The sequence below is a fragment of the Lissotriton helveticus genome, chromosome 12, assembly GCF_964261635.1.
Source record: "Lissotriton helveticus chromosome 12, aLisHel1.1, whole genome shotgun sequence".
NCBI lineage: Eukaryota > Metazoa > Chordata > Amphibia > Caudata > Salamandridae > Lissotriton > Lissotriton helveticus.
The window spans coordinates 788,888,563-788,905,679 of NC_136073.1; the positions used below are offsets into that span (position 1 = coordinate 788,888,563).

Here is a 17,117-nt window from a genome sequence, read left to right on the forward strand (position 1 = left end):
GCCAGCTTTATTGGTTTATGAAGCGAAGGCTATAGGGTCGGCACTTTACGGTGCGGAGATATGGGGCTTTGGAAACTTGAATTCTTTACAGGGGTCAGAAAATAAATTCTTAAGATTACTTACTGGTACCCCGAAAAGCACTCCTCTCCTGCCTTTAAGATATGAGCTTGGCAGGAAGCAAATCAAGGACCTAGCCAGACTACGTCCAATTCTATATTGGCGACGACTATGGACTACCCCCGAGCTTGCGCATTATGCCGAAGGTTTTATTGACGTCATTAAGGCTGACTGTTTTCATAGAATTAGTTGGCTCAATACACTGAAGGCACTACTGTTCGAGCTCGGGCTAAGTTCTATATGGCTAGATCCAACAGGTGCATCATTCCCTACCAAGTCTGCCCTTAAAATTATATTCTGGGAACATGTTGCTAACAAGAGTTTGAGTAATTTGAGTAATGGGTCTATGGCCGCTGGATTCCTTGAGGTAAAACTGTACCCGGTTTTGGAGTCGTACTGGGATATTGTTTCAAAACCGGGTGACAGGAAGCTCCTATTCCAACTGAGAGCGCGAGCCCTCCCCATAAGATCTTTGACAGTCAAATGGGGCTCAGGGGGGAGTGACATTTGCCCAGCCTGTGGAACGGGGAAGGAAACCCTTGGACATTTTTTGTTTTCTTGAAAAGCATACTGTGTTCCTAGACGCGCTTGGTTAGCTCCTATGTGCAGGAACCTTGGTACAACTTGCAGTTCTGTTGCGCTGCGTATTATATGCTCAAGCCCATTAACATGGATATTAATAGCAACAGCTAAATATATTGGCTGGGCATGGGCGATCCGGCAGAGACTGCTAGTCAATTAACTATTCTCTGGGTGAATATGCAGAGATTGCTAGTTATTTAACTATTCTCTGCCTGTAAAATTTGTTTTTATAAAATCTTTTTTAGTCTTTAGAATAATAATGAACTTGATAGATATTCAGAGACTGCTAGTTATTTGACTATTCTCTGTATGTAAAATATGCCTTCAATGAAATTGACACCGCTCGCCCTTTAAATTGTATATACTTTTTAATGTATAAATCAAATCTCATATGAATTCTTTTTAAATCTTTTTGTAAATACTGCGAGATTTCGTTCTAACCAAATGTACTGTATGTATTTAGTAGTGCTTTGCAAAAGTGTTTGACTGTAAATTTAATTCTATTTTAATATTGTCAATATTTTGTGTATGTTTGCTTTTATGAGTATACACTCGAATAAAGCACTTTTGAATTGAATTGGAAACTGGTGGTAATATCTAGTACGACACATGGAGTTGTGCATCTATATTGCTTCATTTTTTTGCATTGCAACATGTTCTCTGACACCTCACATGCCTGTGTAGACATCACATCAGTCAATAAGTAGCCACAATTCAGATGAAAATCTATAGAGGCAATATACTGGACTATTGGTATCAAAAAGTCTATAGAAGATATCCCCTTCATTAACTCTGCTCTTTAAATGAAGCATGTGGAATGGCAGTTACTTTGATGGTAAAAGCTTTATCTCAGCCTTTGAGCAAAAATGAATAAAGGCAAGATCATTCTTTACCAAGTTTACCATGGGTTTATGAATCTTGATGTCCTTTGTAAAAACTAATTATATAGGTGGTGGGAACAGCTAGATCTGAAACCCATTAGGAGTTTTGCAAGCCAGTGGTCTTTCTCTTTTAAAAGGCTTAAAGTTCCCTATCCCAAAGAGAGTTTTGGAATTTCCTGAAATTAGGCAATATCATCATTCTTTTAGCTGACCCTGCTCATTTGCAAACTCCTGACGGGGTCGCTATTGAATCCTTTATCCCCAATGCCTGCTAACTGAAAATAATTCTCACTTTTGAGGAAACTTAAATACAAAGTACGATATTGGTGTCAGTGAAAGGTACTGGTCTGGAGATTTAATACGTCTCTTCGAAGTTCAAGCTGAAGCCCTGGCGGTTGAGCATTGCTTCACCCTAGGATAATCTATACTACTATTATAAAGAGAGAAGTCTGTCCTTTGAGCCAGGTAAACTCGAAAAGTACACCACCAATCTAAACAACCAAGACATCTATGAAAACCTCAGGGCAAGCAGAAGGACATAGGCGATATAAAAATAAAAAATATACGTTATTTAAAACATTTACGAATAAAAATAAAGTAGTCCCTAGAAAGTAGCGCCGGCCGCGACGTCTGCTTGATGACATCGGGAGCGCGGGGAGGAGCGGCGTTCAGGAGCAACAGAAAGAGCGGAGGACATGAGCCCGGGGAGGAGCTGCGGAGGACAAGCGGAAAGGAGCGGCGAGAAGCAGAGGAGCAGTGGCAGCGCGGGGAAGAGCGGCGGATGAGGTAGTGGACAAGCGGTCAGGAGCGGCGAGAAGTGGAGGAGCAGTGGAGCGGTAAACACAACAGCGCGGGGAGGAGCGGCGGATGAGGTAAGTCAAGCAGCCGCGGCTGCGCAGCAAGGGACGGGCGGGGGAAACACAGCGCGGGCAGAAGCGGCCAGGACCAACAAAACGGCCGCTCTGCAGCGCCTCTCCTGCTGCGATGCTGCCCCCAGCCCCTTTCTGCCCCGGGCAAGGCCGGGGCGGGCTGCTAGTTTAGAAATAAAATTAAAATATTCCAAATTCCACCGGACTACCAAGCATGTCTGAAACCATTTATTAGTAGGGCAACCAACTGACAAAAATCCAAACCTACTACCCGAAAGTTGGATTACATGCTTGCTACCAACCAGGTGTGAATTATTTCAATTTGAGCTTGGACCTCCAACCATTGTGTAATGGTCAGTTGTTTACAAATCTTACTGAAGTAAGCATTGTGTATTCTTACTGTTCCTCCTATTGACTAAATTTCAGGTAGCAGGATTTGCAAATTGGTATCAGATGACAACGTCAACCAATTAGAAAAATCAAACTAGATCTATAATGAACCCTTGGGAGCGTACAGTAAGTTGTTGGAGGACCTTCAGTATGACTTTTCAAAACTTTTGCTGTTCCATATTAGCCCCTTTTTCACAGCTGCTTCTTTGGTTGATAAAAGTCACCATGATTGCCACAACAAAAAACTATTGTTAAAGAGCTGGATTTCAGTCACACCCATTTCCAGATAACTGATTGACATGTCCTCTTTGGCTCACCTCGAACAAATCACATTTCACCTAACATAAGACAAAGCTCCTTATGGCAGCATTTTGTGTCACGTTTTAGCCTAAACTATTTCAACTCTAGCTGGCTACTCTTTTGGTGATCTTGTTTGTTCTTAGTATTTTTTTAAAAACTTCCACTTCCTCATTTGCAACGATTTTGCTCACTTTCTATGTTGAGCCTGTGACCTAGCTCTCTTGATGTTTATTTCTAATTTACTGAACACATTTGTAGATTTGCTTTAAATAAAGTGTTTTAGAATAAAAAAAGAAAAGAGTGAATTTAAGACTAAACGAAAGAAACATTCAAAGTATATATTGGTACAATAGATTTGTCCAGGAAGGTCTATCATACACATGTTGAGCATATTGCAAGAGCATCTAAATTACAAAGGGGCATTAATGCACAGTGGTAAAGTTTATAAAGATTTAGCTTACAGTATCAAGTTATATATTGGGTATGGTGATCTAGCTAACTAGCAAAGGAACAATATTCATATTTGAGGATGGCTTTAAAGGTGAGGGAAGTGAACCACTAGTGGGAGCACGGAATGATAGGTCACAGTGAGCACACATCAACAAGTCAGAAGATACCGTGTACAACCTAAGTGTAGAAGGTTTGAATCCTGACAACTGAACTCAGTGCTGAGTTGGGCAGAAGTCTCAATTATTTTTGAGAGTGTGTTGTACACATGGTCAATATTAGTATAGGGTTTACATACTGCAGTAGCTCTGCACAATCATGTACTTCTCTATGCTAACATAACAGGTGAAACACAAAAGAACGACAGCCAAAGATGGTTTATGTTGCAGAAGAAAATTGCTGCAAAATATGTACATTTTCAGGAATAAGTTTTATAGCCACCCTCTGTTTTGTGGTTTATTTTGGAGACATACCGCATATAATTCTGAAATGAAAAAGTTGATGCCATGTCCATGAGAGAGTCTTTCTCATACCGTGGCAGACAACTGTGACTTCACACGACTACACAGACAACATCAGGCTTACCATTGATATCGGATTCCTTCACAGCCTTCACCTCCAACTGCACCAGCTGGCCCGTCAACGCACACGAGACGTTAATAAAGACCGGCACCGGGGACCACAGGATGGCGCTGAGATTCACTGCTTCAACCAGGTAGACCATAATGCCAGGAACAGTATTTGAGGGCATCTGGGTGGACACGAGTAACCCCGGAGAGTCATACTGTACCTAGCCGGACAAGCAGAAAGAGATTGACTTCGGACAACACATTCCTCTGATTTTTAAACAGATCACATGCTAATCCCACACTATTCTAGTCTGACAGGAATACACTGTAAATACTTCACAGACATTGTTTACATTATGACAACTAATGTTTCAATTGCTGAAAAGCTAGAGCTTCACCAAAGCCACCCGTGAAGATAGACAAACTCAAAGGAACACATTCCACCCAACCCTCCAACAGAGCAGCAGAAGACAAGACCAAAACTCAAATGAGCTGAGAGCAGCATGAGATCTGGATGTCTTTAGATTCCTCGCTTCAATTGAGAGTAATCTGAAACAAGAATAAAAGTAACTCATCTGCTTCTAATGAAATTCCTCATTCCAAACCTCACAGGCTCAATCTAACCTGCTCCCTCCCCTACTGTCAACCCCCTTCACGCACAGTCATTCACGGGATGTTTGGTTACATTTCGGTTGATCTTACAAAGCTTTGATAAGCAATAACACAGTAAATAGATCTGGTCAAGAGGGCATTCACACTAATGGACACTTCAATAATGCATATGTCTATACCAGCCAGAACTGTAACTGACTATAAGTAGACATATAGGGCCCTAATTCTTAGTGGACGTGAACAGTTATCTTTGTAAAATATAGATATTGCACAACCCTTGAATCTCTTTTCTTGGTTATTGATATCAAAATTAAGACGTTACATGCTCAAAGTCTGCCAGAGTCGAGCCAGCCACAATTCAGTTTTTCAGGTCATCTTGAGCTGGTTACCAGACCATGGTCGCTTACCCATGAAGACTAAATGCAGGGCTGTGATTGCCACCCGGATGCCGGCAATCCAGTAGCCATTACCTGGTTTTTGTAAGTGGTATTCAGCTATGTTTTTTTATTGCCTTGTTGTATTATGATCTGAATTTGCTTGGTTTGTGGACTTGCAGGCCCTTCAAATTATTCTTCAACCGTGGTCCCTCACACACCTGACATAACTCCTTGTAATCCGTCCTGCCAGGGTCTCAAACCTGAGCATCCAGGTAAAGGGTGAAGAGTTTATCAGTGCTTTCTGTGTTTGACTTTCTAGGACTTGGAATAACCTACAACCAGAACACCTGTCTTGGTTTCAATATATCTCCTCCTGTCACTCCATTTTCATGTTTCTAATGCAACTTCTACTTTCCATGCCACCCTCAAATTGGCTGTACGATCATCCACTGCTAACGGGGTGCACTTATGTGCTCCTCTGTGATAGCTTTAGAGTGCGTAACAAAGCTTGTTGTAAAACATACATTTGTGCCGGTTACTCCTTTGATGCTCCTGGCTGTGGTTTGTAGGCTTACACAGCAGCACGCTGAATTATGGCTTCCCCTGTTCGGCTCCTGCATGGACTCCTCAAGCATACACTAAGACTGGCTGCATAAAGGTTGGTCCTCTGCTGTTTTAGGGTGGACCCCTCAGAAAATGGTGGCTTGTATGCAGTCCATTACTAAGGGCTGCTAATATAATATCCATTGCTATGGGTTGCTCCTCAGCCACTCCTGAGTGGCCCTTTTAGAACTTATACTATGGCTTGTTGTAATGCCAATTCTGGCATGTTGCTTCCTGGTACTTCTGAATAGACTCCTCCAAGCAAATACCAAGACTTGTGGTATAATTATCATTACTATAGGTTGCTCCTGGTCACTCCCGAGCGGACTAGCAGAGCATATACCATGGATGTTTGTATAATACACATCCCTGTGGGTGGCTCCCTGCTGCAACTACGTAGACTCCTTATAGAAGACCCCAATGCTGGTTAATTATGTCCATTCCTATGGGTTGCTCCATGCTGCACTTATGTGGACTCCTCAGGCATACAGTAAGGAGTTTGGTACAACAGTTGCTTCTCTGTCAGTTCACTGTAGACTAATGTATAATTCCCATTCCTGTGGGTTAGTCCCTGCTGCGTTTACACAGACTCCTCAGGGGAAGTACCATGGATGGTTGTAGAATGGTCGTTCCTATAGGTGACTACTCTTCTACATTAGGGTCGAATCCACTTGTCTGCACTCCAGAGCCTGTGCCATAGTTTACGAACGAATGCACCACCAAGGTTACCATGCTTAAACTTTGGGAACTCATCGATGTTTCAAAGTCAACACGGTTAAACCATAGAATATAATACAATTTAAAACATTATTATTGCTGAAGTGGTAAGCTAAGCCATCAAGCATACTTTCATAGTAGTTTTGTACCCTCAAGCCTGAGAAGTGTACACATACACTAAGTGACCCAAACACATTCAAAATATCAGAGAGCCTGTACCATGGGAGCAAGATAAGCTCTTGGTGACTACAAACCTCAGAGGGATAGACCTTTAACCTGTGTCTATGATGAACAGCTAGACGGCGGACTCCGGAAAACAACTTCTCAAAAGAAGAGTCTGCGCTGGAGCGCTAAAAACATCAGAGATTTCCCCTGAGAATATACAAAGCTCTAAGGTCCACATTGTCTCTATACTGGGATTCGTGACCATGCCTTGGAATGGTTGTCCTGCTTTCTTCCCAGTCACTCTCAAGCAGTCACCATGAAAACCTAATGTTTTAAATTGAAGCTATAGGTCTGTGGAGTACAAATGGCTCCTCTTTGAGCTCCAATCTGTTTAATATCTATGTGACTCCAATGGCTGATGTAATTTGTAGATATGGTATATCCTATGTTGACAATACTGAGGGGCATATTTACAAGAAAGTGGTGGAGCATGGTGTTATGCCAAAATTGGTAATGCTGCGCTCCGACAGTTTCAATACACAGGGATGCAGCATATTAACAAGAATGCGGTGAACACCTGCGTTACCCCTAGCGCAGACGCTCAACAAACTACCTTGCACCGGCACTCTAGTGCCATTTTGGTGGGGTGCCTGTGCCGAGGGTCAATTGTTTATGTGCAGGAAGGGACAACTTCCTGCACATAAACAATTGTTTCAGGCAATTTGCTCTATCTATGTGTGCTGCAGAATGCCGCACACATGGAAAGAGCAAAATACGAAGAAAAATAAAACATTCTCGTATTGCCTGCTTAAGACCACGTATTCCCCTGCAGCATTTTTGGCACTGCCCCAATCCTTGTAAATATGAGACAGCGTCAAAAAGCAATGGATGTTGCGGTGGTACGCCCACTGCAACACCCATTGCACATCCCTTTCATGCTAAGTGCTGTGTGAATAGGGGCGTTATTTACAAGGCAGCATTAAGGAACGTTAAGTGGCTTAACGCAGTCTCATGAATAAGGCGAAGGAGTTAACGCTATTAGAACGCTGGATAAAGTGACGTTCTGGTGGCTTTAACTCCTTGTAAATATGCCCCTAAGATTATTGTCTCCTTTGCTGCTGAAACCATTGTTTCTGTGGATAACTTCAATGGCGTTTTGTTGAGGATCGCCCCCTGGATGAAAAATTACTCACTGAAGCTTAATAGAAATAAAACAGTCATTGTTATTAGGAGGGGCCTCTTTGATCTGGTCTCCTTGGTGGCCAATCACATTGAATAACCCTCCTGTACCATTTGAATCAGATAGGAATTTGAGAGTTGTCATTGTTGCTGCTGTCTCTACTAAGTTCTGTGTATTTCTTTTACCTACGCATGATGCGCAAGCTACCGTCACTTTTGCCCAGTGAGTATCGACATACTGGGGTGCAGGTTCTCATTCTAGCTACTTTTTTTAGCCAAATCCCCTCCCTATTAAAAGAAGCTGCACTGGCTCCTTGTGCAATAGCAAATACATTGTAAGATTGTATGTATATGTCACAAAGCTTTCTGTAAAAGAAGCACAGGGTTTTTTCAGTCTAGAATTACACCACAAGTGCCTGTTTGCATCTTCGTTCCACCAGTACCTCATTTATTCACATTACTTGTTTTGCACACAGAAGACACAGGGGTGGATTCTTTTTGTATCTCACTCCTAAGCTGTGGAACACCCTTCCTCTTCTATCTGTACTCTGAAACCAGCTACATTCTGTTTTGTGAGGGCATCAAAACTTGGTTCTTCATATTGCTGAAGATTAAGTATCTGTTCTTGCTGCATATTTTTAGAGCTGGGCCACCCTTTCTGAGTAGTTGCTTGTGATTAAAAATGCTAATTTATTCATTCATTCACACCAGGGGCCCTATTAGGATGGTGGGCGGATCACCCCTGCCAGGCCGGCGGTAGCCACCGCTGGCCTGGCGGGGGCGATCCGCCCGCCATCCGTGCCGGAATGACCCCCCACCATATTATTATGGCTGGGGGGTCCGCGGTGGACAGATAGGCCGTCCGCCGCTTTTCCGCCCCGGTCGCCTTGCGACCGGGCGTAAAAGGGTTCAATATGGTGGCGGTGTCTATCAAACACCGCCAGCCATATTAGAATGGGCATTTTCCAATGCCTTTCCGTGGTGGCATTGCCGCCACGGAAAGGCATGCGGAGTCTGCTTTAGGGGCCCGTTGCGGGACCCCAGGGACTCCGGGGTGGTGGGGGATGCACATGGGGTGTACCTATGGTACCCCCCAGCAGTTCCATGCACAACATGGCAGGCACCGCGCGGTGCCTGCCATGTTGTGCATAGAAGTGCACAGCATGCCTCCCTGGCATTGTGCCGGGCGGTGCTGAGTGCACCACCCGCCACAATGTCAGGAACGCTGTATGTGCCCGCCTCTGTGGCGGGCGCATCCTAATTGCAGGCACGGGACCCCCGCCCTTATGGTCACTATATTCGATGGGATGGCGGGTGGACAAAGTCCGTCTGTCATCCTATTGGGCCCCCAGGTCTCTAGGACCCTCACAGTGGCAGACCACCCCCTTGATGGTGAATTTGAGTTTCCATTCTGGGACGCTACTGATTCAAAGTTACATTCCAGAAGCCTGTCAAGCAATGAGCCCTAAAGTTTGATCCCCACACCTTAGGCTAGATCTAGGAACCTTAACAAAGCTCCAACGAAGGATTCTGACAATTCTTAGCAACATTCTTGAACTCTTGAACAAAATCATAGCAGCACAGCTTCACCCTGGGACTCACAAGAGTTATAACTGAATCCTGGGACCCTCATAAACTCTCATTGTTTACCCTTACCCTGGCTGAACCTGACACACTAGGCCCTCCTCCCTGGAATCCTGAGGCGCTCAGTACTCCATCATGGAATGCTTTCTATTCACAGCTCCAATATGGAACTGTGGCTTGCTCATAGCTACCAAGCTCCTCCAATTGATCTGATGAGTTGAAAGCGTCAAGAGTCCAACTATCCCCCCCCACCACCACCATGTACCAAGTGAAGTGACAGACATAGAGAAGCACAAATAAATAAATACAATGAGTACAGAGTGACAAGGAACAATAAGTACCTCTATTTCCAACAGGACTGCGGTGATCCCCATGACCCGGAACTCGTTGGTGAGATGTTTGCTGCTGAACACCAGCTCTGACTGGTTGTTGTAGAAGGCGGGGAAGAAAGGGACCTCTAGCCTCTGGATTTCTGGCACCCCTCGACCACTGACGAGAGAAGCCTTCAAAGACACCAACGTGTCAACTGTGCTCAGATCCAGGAGCACGCCATCAGTCTGTTCGTGTGTTTTAATCACACACATGTAAATACCTGGACAAAAGAATCACAATCGTGGCAAGCAGGTATAGCTGGATAAAAATCCTACCTCATTTCAACAATTTAATTTCTCAATATATGAATGTTTTGCAGATTTACAAAATTGCTACATTTGTAATTGTAAATATAGTTTAAAGCATATATTTCAATTATTTTAATTTCATAAAACATAATGGTATGCACCCGACCTCAGTTTTTATGCAAGCGTGTATAAATACATTTGTTTGATTCTGTTATTGCACTGCACGGCTTGACACTGCAGAGGCTGATCACAGTCCTTGTGTTCATTGAAAGATGGAGATAGTACAGTTAGAGCATGATAGCAGAAGTGTGGATAGGAGGTTTTATGCCAACACCACGCAGAAGAGACGTGTCTTCAGAGTTTTTTCTTTAAACAGCTTATGGAGTTTTGTAACCACCAGTCTTGGATGTCAATTCTTCAATAGGACAAAGGTATCAGAAGTCATCAATGTCTTGTGGGCCACCAATGGTATCACAAGGTTGTTTAATGAGCCTATTTTAGTCCCTGAAAAACCCGCCTTTTGGATCTCAGAGTCAAATGCAGAGCTCTTCAACAATGAGGAGAACCCACTAACTAGACCATTACTCACATCCATTTCAGGTTTCACAATACATCTCAATCCTTTGCACAAAATATTCATCCAGATATTAGGACTCTCCCAATTCCGTGGCATGGTCTTTAACCTTGTGAGGAAGGTCAGTCAGTCAAAGAACTTTATTTCGATTCAAAAGTAGAATCATAAAAGTATAAACAAATTAAGAAAAGAGATTACACATATTATTAAAAACGAAGAAGCCATACAGTTATATTAACATCCGAAATACATATTATATATCCAATTTGAATTTACAATACATTCAGGTTAAAAGGGTCATATATGTAGACAGAAAATATTGTAAAGTGCATGTGCATTCCATTTGAATACCAATATATACAATAATCTGCTAGATGTATGTCAGATAATAAACGTTGGTATACAATAATGCTGTTCAATATCGATTTCTGATAGTGAGCGCTAATCTAATAAAACTAAGCACAGCACTACATATGGTGGAGTTGATAAAGATGATAAGTATTCATATCCCTCTTTGTAATAGCAGGATCCAAGATTACAAAAAAGAATGAGGTGCAGAGTATTTTGTGAAACTATATTATTGCAGGGGCATGGGGGAAGTCTCTCACACCACCCTGCTTGCTTTGGGAAAGCAAAAAGAAAATGCAACGTACCAAGGCGAAACCTTGTCAAATAAAAACGCCATTGGGCATGCATAATATATGATAGATTTTTTTTTTAAGAACTTTATTCGTGAATGTACATTCGTCACATTTATATGCAGTATTTACGACAGATATGCAATACATCACGCTTTTCAATTTTCTCCCCATCTACACATCAAGAGCAGTACTTCATCCCCTAGATCATGCCCCTTCAACGTTGCGTACTGTAGGAAATGTCTCTGTTATCAGCAGGACGTGTACCTATACCCACCCACTCGCTCCCCAACTATCCCTCCCCCACTCTGCCAACTGTGGTGCTCCGTCTCTCCTAACAGATCTATCGTTTGCTCCCCAGCGTTATTCACTCTCCACCAGGATTATGGAGTAGAAGTTTTCCCAACCACCTCTGTCCCGCCTCTGGGTCCAGTACATTCTACAACCTTCCCTCAGGGTCTTAGTGCGTTCAGGTGTCCTGGACCTCCCAGTCCAGTACCAGCAGGATTTTTCGCCTCCCACCTTCTTCCTCCTTCCTAAGGGCTACACATTCTATTCTACCCCATTTCACTACATCCATTCGCCATGTCTCTATTCTAGGCGCTCTCGGGGACTTCCACTGCATTGTGATTTTCCTAATCGCTAAGAGGAGGGCTAAGTCCACAAATCTCAACTTGGGTTTTAAAGGCTTAGGGCGAGGCCGAGCACCTGCCAGGCAATACAGCTCACTTTCCCTCACTTGTATCTGGGTCACCTCTCATAGCGTCTAGCACACCTCGCTCCAGTACCCAGTCAGCCGTGGGCACGACCAAAGCATGTGGAGGAAGTCTGCCTCGTCCGCTCCACATCGCGGGCACTGGTGGGAGGCATTGGGAAACATCTTGTTGATCCTGACCGGGGTAAGGTATGCCCTGTGGAGAATCATGGCCTGTATGTATTTAAATCTCACATTTCTAGAGACTCTCTTTGGGTGTTCCAGGGCCACCCGCCAAGTTGTGTCTGTAAAGTCCTCCCCCATGTCCCGTGACCAGGTCTCTCTCAGTGCGTCGAGGGAGAGTGCAGCATGAGTCCTAATCCCGGTGTACAGCCATCTTACCAAGTGACCGCCGGCCCCCATGCAGTGCATCAGGTGTACTAGCTCATGTTGTTGTGGGTGAATGCGCTGTGGCGCACAAGTCGTTCGAATGCAGTGAGAGACAGTGGCATGTAACATGTAATGTCTGTCCGAGGTTCCAGTCAAGTGCACGAAGGTGCGGTGGTCTAACAATAGGTCGTCCCCGAAGAAACTGCCCACACCTTCAATCCCATTTGCCGTCCAATCCCTGAGAGCGTGTTTGGTTAGTCGTCCCTGTGGTGTCGGGATACCCAGCAATGGAATATTATCTGCGTATGGCTTGGTCGTGGACGTGTAAACTAAAGCCTTTTTCCAACATAAAAGCGCAGTACCGAGCAGTGGGTGGCACTCTCGCGGGATTCTACTCCTGGGTAGTAATAGGGCGTGTAGGTCGCCCCGTTCAAGCCGGCCTGCCGTCCATCCAATTTCTTGGAGATTTCTCCCGCCAGCCAATGAGACAGCCATTGGAGTTGACTGGCGTAAAAGTAGCCTTGGAAGTCAGGGGCTCCCAGTCCTCCCTGGGAGGTGCTGAGTTGTAGTTTCCGCAAGCTAATCCGCCGTCTGCCCGTCCCCCAGATAAGGGTGATCAGGAGGGAGTAAAGGGACTCAAAAGTCCGTCGCGGAATGCATATGGGCAGGTTCACGAAATAGTATAGCAGACGTGGTAGCATTACCATCTTTGCTATCGAAATGCGTCCCATAACAGACAAGGGGAGCGATGTCCAAAAGCCAATACTACCCCGGAGACCAGTAATGGCCCTAGAAACGTTACCGTCCAGCTGGTCCTCCGATCTCCTGTATATGCGAATTCCCAGATATTTAAAGCTGGTTTGGGCTACCGGGATCATGTAAATGCCGAACTGCAGAGAGGGCAGACTAGGCCCCTCGCGGAAGTAGAATCCCACAGATTTGTCCGTGTTAATGGCCAATCCCGATGCTGTTTCAAATCGGCGGGTGTCATATAATCGCGTGTGGTCGGCTTCCAGGTCTCGGAGGTATAATATCATATCATCTGCGTATACAGATAGAATGTGGGACGTCCCTGCCACTGGTACTCCCAGTGCCACCGCGTGCTGGGGAAGAGCGATGGCTAGTGGTTCCAACGCCAACACGAACAACAATGGGGACAAGGGGCATCCCTGCCTGGTGCACTGATGGACCGGATACTCAGCTGACACATGACGTCCGGTTCTTGCCCTGGCCGTAGGATCAGTGTACAGCAGCCTAATCCACCGTATCAGCGGGGCTGGAAACCCAAATCGGTACAGGGCGTCAAACATAAAGGGCCAAGAGAGCGAGTCAAATGCTTGTCTGAGGTCTAATGCGATATATCCCGCCCGCGCCGCTCGACAGGTGACGCTGTCATGATGGCGTGCAGGCGTCTCGTGTTGAGGGAAGTACTGCGCCCCGGGAGGAAGCCACACTGGTCGCAGTGTATAAGTGTAGTCAAGTGGGGCTGGATACGTAGGGCAATAGCCTTGCTCAGAATTTTATATTCCGTGGCCAGCATAGATAAGGGTCTATAATTTGCAATCTCCAGGTTGTCTCTGTCTGGCTTACGGATAGAAATTACTATGGCTTGCATGGTTGTGTGCGGCAGATGACCCCTCTCGAAGGCCTCCCTGTAAATCCGTTCCAGTACCGGTACTAGTATGTCGGCATAAGTTGAATAGAACGCCACCGGGAGTCCATCCATGCCCGGAGTCTTGTTTCTATTTAAGTGTTTGATCGCAGCACCATTGATTTTAGTACCTCCGCTGTCAATTGGGGGAAGGGGAGGTTCCGCATAAAGTCAGTTATATGTGTAGGCTCATCTGTCCCAGTTTGGGCATACAGAGCCTGTAAGTGGTCGAGGAATGCCCGGTTGATGTCAGATTGAGTGTCCACTAGATCACCTCTGTGGTTTCGGATTTGGGTAATGACTGGGGTGTCCGGCTTGTCACGGATTACGCGGGCCAGCAATGCCCCAGAACGGTCCGCCTCTGTGTGTTGGCGTTGTAAGTAGGCCTTGTAATCAATGTTGCGCAGTGTTTCTAACGTCTCAGCGTGTGTAATATGCTGTTCCTGTAGAGCCTGTTTTTTCCCACCGCCTCCCGCTCAAGCTCTGCTAGACGTTTCTCAACCTCACACAATTTCCGGTGGATCTCCTGCCTAGCGCCCACCAGCTTCCCAATCGCTACTCCTCGCACTACCACTTTCATCGCATCCCAGACCACCAAGTTGGAAGAGGCAGTGTCCCAGTTAACCTCCCAGTACTGTGTCAGGGCCTCCGAGATAGTCGCTTTAAATGGACCGTCTTCCAAGTGCTGGGGGTCGAGCTGCCACGTAGGGACTGGAGTCGGGACTCTGCCCCAAGAAATAGTACATTTGAGGGGCCTGTGGTCCGAGAAAGTCTTTGCTGAATATTCTGGGGCACTCATCAGCGGGATCAGCGAGTGGGAGCATAGGAGTCGGTCAATACGTGTGTGTAAGTCGTGTACGGGGGAGTAGAAGGAGTACTCTTTATGTGTGGGGTGTACCTCCCGCCATATATCACTAAGTCTCCAGCCCTCCACCCATGCCCTGAATGTGTCTGTAAGCCTGGTGGCGCCGGCCGCCTATAGGGGTGGATGTGATCTATCCAGGGCCAGGTCCAACACCGCGATCCAATCCCCTCTGAGCACCCAGGGGATGTCTGCCCACGGGGAGAGGGCTCTTCCAACCCTCCGTAGGAGTAATTCCTGATCGTAATTCGGGGCGTAGATACAGCCCAGGACAATCAATTGGCCATCTAGGGCCCCTTTAACCAGGATATATCTCCCCTGCTCATCTATTTTAGTCTCTATTGCAGTGAATGGTGTCCCGTGACGCACCCAGATAGTGGTCCCTCTAGAAAATGCTGAGTATGACGTGGAATATATAGTCCCTCTCCATTTCTTCCGCTGCTTTTGTGCTTCAGAGGCCGTGAGGTGTGTTTCTTGTAAGAAGGCGATTTGTGTCTGCTGTCTGAGGAGGTAAGAGTGGACCCTATGTCTTTTCTGCACTGCCCCCAGCCCTCGCACATTCCAGGTGATAACCCTGTACATTCCAGATTGTTCAGCCATAATCAGCGGGCGGTAGAGTCATTCTGGGGGGTGGTCGTGTGTCTAGAACACCGGGGAGCTGAACCCAGGAGAGTGCACCTAGAAAAACTATTAACATTTCTAAAACAAACTTGGCGCAGCCATAGGACATAGCCGAGCCCAACGTTAACAATAGGAACATAAAGAACCGAACATTTGTGCCTTTGCCATGGGGGGGGTAGGTCCAGCACACTTGTAGTCATTTGTTACTAGTCCCGGTCTCCACCGGCTCAACGGTAGCCCGGCCGGGCACTTAATGCTAAAAGAAAGTTCAAGGTAATGACAAACAGAGCTAATATGCTTGTCAATAGGCAGCCTCGATCCACACCCCGTGGCACCCGGTATAGTGTCGATTCCAAAGGATGTGGGGTGTATCGGGGGGTGGGCCAGTGTCTGTTCATCGTCCCTCACCCCTGCTTCCCCCCCACCCCGATGCCCAACCAGAGTCCGGTGCCCAGGGCCATAAGGTAACAAATCAAAACGATACCATGCATGAACTGCTGCAAAGGGGTCGGTGCGGGATATCTCCCGTCAGGCTAGCTGTCTATGAGATCGTCTGCGGCTCTAGGAGTGATTGTAGGAAAGAGCAGAGTCTGAGTGTCCTGTGGTATCCTCAGAGTCTGTGGTTATTTTCGTCGGATCCTCTCTGAAGGCACCGGCGAGTGAGATGGCCTCCCTTCGTTCGTCCTTCTGGTGAGTTCGCGATGGGCCGCGCTCAGTGTTTCCCTTTCGGATCCAGACGAGGAGTGGCGGCTACCTCCCGAATTTCTGTCCAACGCTTTCGCCATCGCATCCTGGGATGCCTCCTGGCTGCCGTCCAGGCCCATCACCTCTAGCCATTCTTCAGCGTCCGCAGGGCTCTCGAAGAAGTGAGATTTCTTCCAGTGGATGACTTTCAGGCGGGCTGGAAAGAGCAAGGCATATTTCAGTTGCGCGCTTTTCAGCTTCTTCTTCACCTCCATATAGGGGGCTCTCTGTTTTTGCACCATGTTCGTGTAGTCCGGGTAGAGTGACACCCTCTGATTTTCGAAATGGATGGTGGATCTCTCTCGGGCTTTTCTCAGTAGGGCATCCCTATCTCGATAGTTAAGGATACGGACAATGAGAGGGAGAGAAGGGCGCCCCGGCCGAGGCTGTCCCGTCGGAATCCTATGCGCCCGCTCCACACAGAAATACGGGGAGAGTCCGTCTGTCGCTACATGTTCTCTAAACCACTGCTCCATGAACTCCTCAGCCCGCGGTTCCTCACATTTTTCCGGCAGACCGATAACCCGTATATTATTCCTCCGATTGCGGCCCTCCGCATCCTCAACCCGCTCCATCAACGCAGCCACTTGACCTTGGATGTCCTGGATAGATTTGCCGTGATCAGCCACCGTGGGTGTGAGGTCCGCGATTGCAAGCCCGTGGTCCTTGACCTTGTCCGCCAGCTTACCGTGGTCCGCTTTTAGGAGGGAGAGGTTATTGGTGAGGGTTCCCAACTGGTGTTCCAGCGCTTGTCGGGAGTCACGGATCTCCTGAAGGATAAGGTCCAGTTTGTCAGGTTGTTGGGCGCTCGATCCCACCTGGTCGCCCAGGCCAGGTCCGCCTCCGCTCGCTCCAGCACCCGTCTGTGGGCCGGTCCCCGTCGGCTCCCCCGGGCCGTCCACGTTTCTCTGGCCCTTCCTGACCATGGTGC

At 46.5% G+C, this 17,117-nt stretch overlaps 1 protein-coding gene across 1 annotated transcript in view; it reads right to left on the reverse strand.

Moving 5' to 3' along the window:
• The window catches only part of NUP210L (nucleoporin 210 like), a 444,253-nt gene that overhangs the window by 20,813 nt on the left and 406,323 nt on the right, over positions 1–17,117 (reverse strand). Inside the window, exons 35-36 of the mRNA XM_078668895.1 lie at positions 9,734–9,984; positions 4,172–4,376 (exon numbers count right to left, since the gene is read on the reverse strand). Coding sequence (XP_078525021.1) covers positions 4,172–4,376; positions 9,734–9,984 — 456 coding nt within the window. The remainder of the gene's footprint in view (positions 1–4,171; positions 4,377–9,733; positions 9,985–17,117) is intronic.